The 11,159-nt window shown below is 36.0% G+C and overlaps 1 protein-coding gene across 1 annotated transcript; it reads right to left on the bottom strand.

Annotated features, from left to right (window-relative positions):
- Window positions 1–4,380: 4,380 nt before the first annotated feature.
- On the bottom strand, window positions 4,381–10,001 carry LOC129938728 (ER membrane protein complex subunit 2-like). Its single transcript, XM_056046448.1, has 5 exons — window positions 9,830–10,001; window positions 9,275–9,683; window positions 4,925–5,081; window positions 4,756–4,851; window positions 4,381–4,686 (listed from the first exon to the last, which is right to left on the bottom strand). The coding sequence occupies exons 1-5, from the start codon at window positions 9,861–9,863 to the stop codon at window positions 4,501–4,503; spliced, it is 882 nt and encodes a 293-aa protein (XP_055902423.1). The 5' UTR covers window positions 9,864–10,001; the 3' UTR covers window positions 4,381–4,500.
- Between the last annotated feature and the right edge of the window lie 1,158 nt (window positions 10,002–11,159).

An 11,159-nucleotide genomic window follows, 5' to 3' on the forward strand; every position in this document is an offset into this window, starting at 1 on the left:
AATTTTCGAGCACTTTTCGACACATATTGGGCAGTATCTCAGCCATAACTTGACGAATGTTGTTTTTTAAGTGCTCAAGAGTTAAAAATGTATGTTCATAAAGACGTTCCTTGGCGTACCCCGCAAACAAAAGCCCATCGGTATCTAATCGCATGATCTTGGTGGCCAGTGGATATCGACACGACGAGAAATTACGCGGTGAGGAAATTTCTTTGCAATAAAGCCATATTCGCTAGAGTTGTGCAGAATTTGGCCTCGTGTTATTGAAACCACATAATTCTCCTATCGTATTCTTCTATATCAGGCAATAAAAAGTCGGTTATCATATGACCATATTATAAGGCTCCGGATTGACGGTGACAGTTGTTCCATCGTCGTTTTCGAAGAAGTCAAATCTCTCCTCCGGATAAAACAGCACACAATGACCTTTTGTGAATGTAATGGCGTCTCTTCAATTACTTGAGGATTCTCAGAATCTCAAATACGACAATTTTACCTACCGAGTGAGAAATGTGCTTCGTCGCTGAGAAAAATTTTGTTCGAAAAATCGCCGTCCACCGCCTGTTGTTAAAGCACGCATGGCCATTCGACGTATCTACGACGTTGTGAATGGTTAGCTGGCTTCAGTTTTTGTGTGAGCTGAACTTAATATGGATGTAGTTGTAGATCCAAATGAAAAATACGCCATAATATGCCGTAAGACAGTCCATTCGGATCTTCAAATTATGTAAACCAGAACCTTTTCTTATAGCACGATATGGGGTTGTGTCAGAATCACCATTTTTGCATAGGGTTTTTAAATAAGGCGGGTGATCTTGTCACAGAGTCGTCCTGCTGGAACCATATGTCGCCTAAGTCCATATGGTTAAATTTGGGCCATAAGAAATTAGTTGTCATCGTTATGTAGAGCTCGCTGTTGATGGTGACCGCCTCACTAAAGTAGATTTCAAAAAGTACGGACCAATTACTCTGCCGAGCCAAAATCCTTACCAAACAGTAACTTTTTGAGGATGCATAATCTCCTAGTAGAACCTCGCGTGAGACGTCACGTCCAATTTACAACAATGTTGCTTGTTAACACATCCATTTATCACTAAATATGAATTTTCGGCCAAAATTAGGGTCCTCTACCAAACGAATCGCCAAGTTGAAGCCTGTAAAAGGCAGAGTTCTTGTGCATGGCTAGGAATAGACTGCCTCGGGTTCTGCTGTATACTTTCACGGACCGCGGCAATGTTCTCGGCCGACCTTGCGTTCCTTGAACGTACGGGTATTAGTACGGGTCATCTCAAATTTGGCCACTAAACGTTGAAGAGTCGACTGTGAAGGGCCACCACTCATTTTGATAATAAAGTTTTATGATTTGAACGTCCTGTTTAATCGTGTAACTTGCTATTATGTTTTGGCATAAACAACTGAATGGCTGCGTTCAATCTCAGATAGATAGGGTATCCGAATACCTTTTTGTTTCTGTTTTGTGTAAAATAACAGCTGATCAAAAACAGCTGAGTTGTCAAAAAAAGGAATCCAAAAATATCCAAGAATTTCTCGGGTATGTAGGTATCTGACAGAACAGCTGATTTAACAAATTGTTGAATTTCAACAAACTTTAAAATTGATTTCAGCTTTTTGTATTTGTTGGTAAACAAAAAGATACAAAATGTTAGTTGAAGTTGTATTTGACGATGTTCTGTACAAAGTAGACGATGAAGAAGCTATTTGCTTCCGAATTTTAAAAGGTAATTATGATCTATTTTTTTGAACTTCAAAATTGACTCATTTTGCTCTCGTTTTGTGGATGACCACTTTTCAAGGTCTTCCCCAGTCTAGTGTCCAGCATTCTGAAGTTTAAAAACCTCATCCTATTTTAGAGGTAGAACAAAATACAGGTAAATATATATTAATCTTGTGGAAATAAATAAATCTAAATTTTTTTGTTTTTAGCAAATAAGGTCGCTGAAAGGAAAGGTTAGTTATTTTTTTTTTCAGATGATTCAAAACCCCTTTTTTTAAGGTTGAGAACATAGATCCATTCTGCTTTTCTTGGAGGAGTTCAGAAAAAGAAAGGACCAGCTCCGAGACCCACAAACCTTGCGAAGAACAATTTTTCAAGAAATTGCAAAAGTTCTTGAAGAACACGGGTCAAATTTTGATGAGAAGGAATTAGAAATAAAATTAAAAAATATGAAAATTTTGACTTCGAAGCTTAAGGTCGGTAGCGAATGTGACTTTTTCGCATTACTGTTTGCGATTCGCCAAATTGACATTCGCCTTAAACTTCAAAAATTTGGCGAATTAAAATGTCGTTCTATTACAATTGCCGAATGTTCTTCTTTATCTGTCATAATCGTCGAACTGTAATTCTTGGTGACTTTGAAGAAATCACAGTTTTTTTGAATTCAAGTAGTTGTCTAGATTTTATGTTACGACATACAAAAAATGAGTGAAAAACGAAAAAGGTAAGAACAAATTAAATAATTATTAAATGAATTATCATCAACTTTTATTGGTATAGCATTAAAAGAACCAACAGCGCCCAGTTCTCAACGTTGTTGGAGCTAATGGAGGCAAACCGATATTGCCAAGGGTGTCGGGACGTTTGGAACATCCAAAAAAAAAACAAGCCCAATCTTTGTATATATATTTGAAATATTTCAAATTAATATACAAAGGCCCAATATTGGGATTCGTTTACCCTTGAGCTAAACGCATTGGAACCTCCTTTACGAGAGGGTAAAGAGCGGTATAAAGTACGTAACAAAGAATATTACAAAACGGTTTTAGAACGGTTTTGACTGGACTATAAATTAAAGTAAAGTTGAAGAAAATCGCGACAAATAAAAAGGATGTAGTCGCAACTGGTGGAGGACCTTTTCGGCAGTTGTCTTTGTACCCTTTGGAACAGGCAGTTGACAATTTGCTAAGTTTACAGCAGACTGTAAATCCAATTTGTAATACGTTTGGAACATATCAAACTGCAACAGTGAAACAACCTGACTCAAATGATGCAAACATTAAAGTTGAAGATGCTCCCATGGCAATGACATCAGCCCAATCAACAAAAATCAACGAATGTCGTAAAAGCAAGTGAAAGTTTGTGGATGAACAAGTCAAACTCCTCCAAAAACAAACGCAAAATTCTTGTTGCTTCGGATTCCATTCAAAAATCTCTTTCCGAAATGGCAAGCTATTCAAGAAAGAATTATGAACTTAACAAGGAACATGTTGAGTTTCTTACTTCTTAATTTTCATCCTCGAAAAACATTTCAACGCTGCTAATCATCTTGATTTTTATTCACTCTTTTTCACAAAAAAACAATATTCTTCAATCTGACTTTGTAAATAAATTATAACAATAAATGACATTTCACTTTCAATTTTTAATGTTGTCAGTTTTGCCATTGGTAATACGACCAAACTGTCAATTCGCCAAAACATTCGACTTTAGGCGAATTTTCGACTCGCAAGTGATAATACGCCCCTAAATGTTTCTCTGCTTTTTGTGAACAGCTGAAAGTTGTTTTTATTTTTTGACAGCTGTCCAACTCGTTTAACAAGGTATCTAAAAATCCACCTATCCAAGATACCCTATAAAACCGATACCTTTACAACCTCAAAATGGATAAACCGTTAGATTGCAGTCAGTTCAGAAGGAGAGACAAATTTGTTGCATGGATTTAGAAAAACCAAAAATCTTGCGGAATTTTTGGCGACATCGCGTATTTGATCGTTCCACAAGAGGTGGTTGGTGATAATGGCAAGTGGACATTGGGTTTTTGAAGCATTAAATTCCACTCGGTTTCTTTTTACTTATTAAAATATTATACAGATTCATTAATATCCGCTAAAAATTTGTAGTCAAATTTGTATGTATAATTAAGAACCTTGTACCAAAAAGTGCTTTCAAAGTTTAAAGGTTGATGATCCAGTAGCAAAGTTTAATCCTCCTATTTGTAATGGCATTCTTTTTTTAATGAAACAGCATTTATTTTTATATTACCAACTATTTACCATATTGAAAATTATTTATTTATCTTAATGTGTTTCGTATGTTCAATACATGTTTTATTAGTTTATGTGTTCTAGGTTGTTTTTTTTTTCTATTTTTGTCTACTTCACAAATTTTTACATACAAAATTAAATAAATTCAATTTAACTTAATTAAACAAAAAAAGACAAGAACAAACAAATGCGTTGGGTTTTACGATACAAACACAAAATGAAATGCTTTTTAAACCACCCTGCGAGACAAAGAAGAATGTATAAATTTTATTTAATATTTTGTTAATTGAAAAACAAGGACCCTTTGGTTTATTTTGTTGTAGTGTTTTTTTCATAATTTTTATCTCTAATAGTTTTTTATGCCATTGCCATTGTAGCTTTCTTTTGAAAGACAAGATAAACACACTTGGATAGATTATAGGTGTATTTTGTTTTTGGAATTATATAAAATGAAAACTATGCAAAGCAAGTTTTTTGGCAAATTTTAACAAATTCATGTCAATTGGATTTTAATTCCATGCTGCCGAAAGCATTTTCTAATGCAGAAATATATTTTTCATTATTAGCAATTTTCGATGATTTCGTCGTTCTAGCTGTGGCTTGTTCGAGTGCCCATTGAGCCATTTTTTGTGCTTCCTTTCGCTTTGATATAACAGCTCTCGAATTCGCAATGAAATTGTAACACTGCAAGCGAATAAAAATTCGGGGTTAAATGAACATGTTTAAGATTATTTGTTTTGAATAATAACTTACTAGGTATAGTCCGTATAACGCTCTTAAGTTCTTTGCATTAAGTTTTACAGCCTGCGCATAGTAAGTCTTAGCTATTTCAATATTTTCCATTCCTCCCTAAAAATAGATTTTAAAAATGGGATATTTTTATTTTAAGATGTATTTGTTTTTGGTTTGTTTTTTACTTTACCATTGTATAACGTATTTCTGCTATTCTTTGATGAATCAAATGGCTATGAGGATTGTGCAATAGTACTTCTTCCATACAGAAAACAGCTTTAGCATATTCTCCTTCAGCCAAATATAAATTGCACAATTCATGCCAAGCTTCTTGGTCGGACATAAATCTGAAAATAAAAATGTAGTTCATTTTTACTCGTAAATGTTTTTTTTTCAAGCGAATTAGAATCATTTTCTGAAAGTAAACTTGAAAATTTAAGCTTTTCCTCAACATAAACTGTTACATAGGAGCTTGTTATATTTAAGCTACTTACGTTTCGTTCCAGAAAATGCCCCTAAGTTAAGTAATTATGTGATTAATTCCCTTGAATTTAAAACCTTTCCTATTGTGTTAATAGATGACCCCCTTTATATTTTTAATTATTAAAAATAATATGAATCGGAAATCCATCCCGCATTCCAATCGCACAGTACAAATTGATCAACTTTTGACCAATCGATCCAGGGTCATATAAAGCTTATAGAGTTAAGTTGTATTAGTAAGGATTTCGTCTAAAGATTTGGTAGTAATTGAACCATTGCTAAAATCATTGTTTTTACACAATTAAGAATTTTAAAAAAAACTTAGGCAATGTTTTAGATTATTTTCATAAATTTTGTTCTAAAAGAAAGACCAAATATTCAGGTTCTTGAGAAGAAACTTTGAAAAGGAAATCGCTTATTTACATTAAGTAACAAATTAAACAAGCCTCGGATACAGACGGATTCACTGTTGATAACCCAAGCAAGCGAAATAAGGACACCGAACTTCGGATCGGTACGTGGAATGTTAGGTCCCTTAACAGACCAAAATGTTAGGTCCCTTAACAGACCAAAATGTTAGGTCCCTTAACAGACCACGTGCAGCTGAACAATTAGCGGAAGCCCTAAACTGCTGCAAGGCAGATATCACCGCCATCCAAGAAGTGCGATGGGATGGACCGGCGGGCGCCTGCTACCGAGAACAAAGACAGCGTCTATTTGGGTGTGGATTTGTTGTTGGAACTAGACCCTAGACACCAAAGACATATTCTTCGAGCTCTTGGACAAGACATATGAGCAGTGCCCTGGCTATGACATTAAAATTGATTTAGGAGATTTTAATGCTAAGCTAGGAAGAGAAGACATCTTTGGTAGCACAATCGGGAGATACAGCCTGCACGACACCACCTCCGACAACGGATTCAGCCTGATCGATACGTTCTGGTAGTACTTAGTTCACACATCTCAATATCCACAAGGGGACATGGAAATCTCCTGATCAATCAACTGCCAACAAGATTGACAACATTGCGATCGACACACGACACTTTTCCAGTGTACAGTGTACTTTCTGAGGAGCCAACATTGACTCTGACCATTATCTCGTTGTAGCCAAGGTACGGCTACGCATATCCCGATCCAAGCCAAAAGAAGGAAGTACTGTTATAAGATTCGACGTTAGACGGCTACAATCGCAAGAGACTGCCATGTCTTTTTCCGATCTAGTCTCTAATAACCTCTTAAGGAGTCCTATGCTACCTGCAATAAGCATTGGAAACCAGTGGCAACATTGTCTTGCAGCCATCAGAGATGCCGCCTCTGAAGTGCTAGGTTTTACACGGCCACCACAGCGAAACTCCTGGTTTGACGACGAATGCCGACAAGCGTTGTACAGAAGGACCAGTGCTGCTGGCGAGCTCTACGAGCAGAAGATGAGAGAGGAACACCGGCTTCTTAGACGGAAAAAAAGAGAGCATGAGAAGCGCGCGATCGAGGAGATAGAGGGATGTCACAACAGGAATGAGGTTCGTAAATTTAACCAAAAGGAGAGAAAAACCTACCAAGTGTACCTGCCACGAACCGTAGTCTGCAAAGACGATCAGGGGAGCACCGTATTAGAACCGCAGTCTACGTTGAGAATATAAGGGCGATGACGAACCGAATTCCGCTGTAAGGGAGATAGAACCACTCATCCTAGGCGACGCAGATCAACAATTCCGCCTACCCGACCTCGACGAAGTGAAGATAGCTATATCTAAACTGAAGTCAAACAAAGTTGCTGGGGCTGACGGCATCGCTGTCGAGCTATTCAAAGCAGCAGGCGCTGACTTGGTAGGTGGCTTGCACCAACTCATCTGCAAAATATGGTCGGAAGAAAGCATGCCCAACGAGTGAAATCTTAGCATAGTGTGCCCAATACACCAGAAGGGAGACCCTCTAAATTCCGTCAAATACAGAGGCATCATTCTTCTTAACATTGCATATAAGATCTGCTCTGCCGTAGTGTATGAACGTCTGAAGCCGTTTGTCAACAACCTGATAGGTCCTTATCAGTGTGGCTTCAGACTAGGAAAGTCAACTATCGAGTATCGACCTAATATTCACTCTACGGCATATCTTGGAAAAGACCCAGGAACTTCAAATCAATACCCACCATTTCTTTATAAGTAATTCTTAGGTATTTAGAATCAATTCCAAAGCACACAGACTACACTATCCCCCAACTACAATTCGACATAAATTTCGAGATCTCTATACATCCCAGATCTCTCTGGAAGGATAGGAAATTCCTGGAAGATGGGTCAATCCATTTTTGTACAGATGGTTCAAAAACAAATTAACTGAAATTAAGTCTCTCATTCCGCCTTCCCAATCACTGTAGCGTGTTCCAAGCGGAACCTTTAGCGATAAAAGAAGTCTTGTCCTGGCTTAAAGAAAACGTGATATTTTCTCAGATAGTCAGGCCGCTATCAAATCTCTGGAATCTGTCTATACAAACTCTATAACAGTCCATAACTTTCAATCATCTCTAATGGAGATGGCACAACAGTTTAATATTCACCTTTGCTGGGTGCCGGGCCATAGAGACATTCCAGGTAACTGTAAGGCAGATGAACTCGCCAGGAACGGTACAGTGCAGGCCATCCTACCACGTTTGGCACATACTGGCATTCCAATCGCTGCTTGTAAAGTGTTGCTAATGCAAGATAGCGTGAGGAGGGCAGGCACCAGGTAGAACAACATGTCCACGTGTCAGGTCACAAAAAACATCTTGCCTACACTAGATTTAAAGAGATCAAGGGGCTTGCTATCTCTAAGCAGACGCATATAAGCTCGATAATAGGTGTCATAAACGAACACTGTCTAATAGGAAAGCACACCACGAGGCTGGGCGTATTCTCAAATGACTTATGCCGAAGCTGTATGGACGAGGAAGAGGAGGAAACAATTCTTCATCTTCTCTGTACATGCCCTGCTCTGGCTCGAAAACGCAAGAACTACCTAGGATAAATCTTTTTTTAACTATCTAAATCATATCAGCATAATCAGCCTCTCACGTTTTGTAAGGGACTCAAACTGGTTTCATTGAGCTTAGGAGGAAGCCTCAAGATTCATGTGGTATCACAATGGGCCATTAAACTAGCCTAGATGTGTCCGTTTCCATCTTGCATAGCCATTATAACCTAACCTAACCAGGCCCTAGTTCTCTACAAACTTGTGAGCCACCTTATTCATTTATAACATCAGGAACTGGTATTCCAATATCGTCAAATTAGATATTAAACTATGAAAGTATTGATATTAAAGTTCAGATCAGTCAAATAAGTACAAAATTTCAATAATTTAGTTCGATTGGAACTTTCGTACTTGACTTTGTAACATAGGAAATAAGAGTTGACAAATCCTTTTGACCCCTGTTTAATAAAACAAAGCTTGAGTTTGCTTTAGCAATAATGTAATCAAATTGGAATGAAAATTGGGTTCTTAAAAACGTTCATAGAGTGATATGGAAAGAGGGGAAAAACGGATAATAGAATTCTATCAACTATTTCCCTTAACAACATCGTATTCATATTCTTGGGAGTTTAATAGATTTCTGATGATGTTTGGTGTTTTCAACCTTCAAAGCTCTCATGATGATCAATTAAAACTCAAAAGTTGTTCGTCTTTCATAAATATACAAACCTTAATATTTATGTAAACAAAACATAGATTTCCAGAATGTTCGCAATATTCTAGGTTGAAACCCAACAAATAATTTAGCGTAAAATTACATAAATGTACATACCCATGTAGGTGGAAATTGTGTAAGCTCCAATTTGTAATTGAACATTGGAGTACCAAGATATCTAATTGGGACTTCCGTTCTATTATGAATTTCACATGAGGGTAAAAAATCAAAATATGTATTATAATGATCATGTAACTTTTTTCTTTCCAATTGGATTTTGCTTAGAATTAAATACAAAATAATATATATTCTCACATTGTTGACTTACTGAACAAGATACTTCTTTAAATGTATGTTTGTAAATAATTAAAAATGGTTTTAACTTACTTTTTTAAATATTCACATAATTCTCGTATAGCCTCTGTTCGTTTGCCTTTCGCTTTTAAAATAGCAATTTTTCTCTTCCTCGGAGCTGCATTTGTTTCGTCCTTCTTGATTATGGCATCGAGGACATCCAAAGCTTCATCGTATCGCTCCAATGCCTCCAATCGCATTGCCTTGAACTTCTGCACCCTCAGACTGCCAGGGAATTCAAGCGAAAGTCGTTTAGTACATTCGACAGCAATATCAAAACGTGCCACATCTAGGGCAGCGATGATGACTTGCTCCAAAATTAAATGCCTCTCATTGCCAACTTTACGAATTTTATCCTCGAGAATTGCTATCCAAAGTTGAATAACTTCGTCACTTCTGCGTTCGTTATCTTCGCGCCATTTACGAAATAAATCACGAACATCTATGAGTTAAGATTTAATAAATTATAAATTAATTTATATTCTTTTAAAATTTGAAAACAGAAAAATGATTCAAGTGTAGAATATTTGGGCAACACTTTTCGATGAGAATTTATTTTCTTAATTTGTTCTGGCAGAAGCAACTTACCGGCCCAACTCATTTCCTCATAATTATAAGACATATTTTATATATTTGTTTTGTTATAACTTTATTGAAAAATGGACATTTAATTCAATAAAATTTATTTATTTACTGAAGAAAGAAATTTATTAATTCCTTTTTTTTCTTCAATCGTGTTTTTCTTTAATTTCTGGAAATTCAAATGACAGATGCTATTTATTGGAAAATGGGATTACATGCACGAGTTAATGGTAGTAGCTGTCAAAATCAAATTTATGTCTGTTTGGCAACCTGTGTTTCGACAGCGGGTTTTGGACATTCCACTAGAAGTTTAACGTTATTAAACGTGTTACATACTTCTTTAAAAAAAGTTGCTACATATTTTTTTGATTGATCTCTATTAACTGTAAATTTCCGAATTGTTGAAATATGTTTAAGAGCCAGTTTGCTTATCATGGTTCAAATTTGTATCCGTGTTTTAGTAATATAAGGGCTTGTTGGCTCATCGTGGGCTTATAGAACTTTCATTTTTTCTGGTTCAACAGCGCTTATTAATTGAAATTTGCTAATTAGTTAAATCAGAAGTCACTTCTCTCAAACTATCGATTTCTGTATACAAAAATTGCTTTACAAGTTTTTTTAGTGATATACTACCTATTTCATGGATAAATTAACCCATTCAAGTTGAAGTTCAAGTTTTTGAAGGAAACTAAAAGTAATACGCCAAACAAATTTGTAGAACATACAAAATTGTGATTTCTTTTCTGTCAAGATATAAAATTTTGTACATCAACTTCATCATAAAGGCGATTTGCAGATAAAAATTGTTTGGATACAAAACACGGAACTACATTTTTTCACGTTTTTTCCTTTGTTTCTATAGGATTTATGATCGATGGATCTAACCAAACATTCAAACATTGCACCCAAAGCACTCTAATAAAAATATAAATCCTCGGTTTGCCTACAAGCTAAAGTGAACTCCCGATCCATAGAGTCAATTAAGCATGCGTGACAATTCCCCTCAAAATTGTGACATTTCTCTCAAAAACTTTGTAGTTCATTCTATGTATGCATGAAGACTAGCCAAAGTTTTTCGTTGATTAAAATAATTGAAACTAAATTGTGGTTTTGTTTTTTTCTTTGCATGTCCTTTGTCTTATGGGATTTATGACTGATGGATCTAATCAAAACTGATTTTACAATTGGTACAAAAATTCAAAAACCCCTGGAACATTGTTTGGTTATTTTTTCTTGTAATCTGTAACTGTTTTCGAGTCAAAATAAAGAACATCTGTTCAAGTAAATGTTATTTTTTCACAAGAAATCATTGCCGTAGTCATATTCAAAGGGAACA

The sequence above is a fragment of the Eupeodes corollae genome, chromosome 1, assembly GCF_945859685.1.
Source record: "Eupeodes corollae chromosome 1, idEupCoro1.1, whole genome shotgun sequence".
NCBI classification, from domain to species: Eukaryota; Metazoa; Arthropoda; class Insecta; order Diptera; family Syrphidae; genus Eupeodes; species Eupeodes corollae.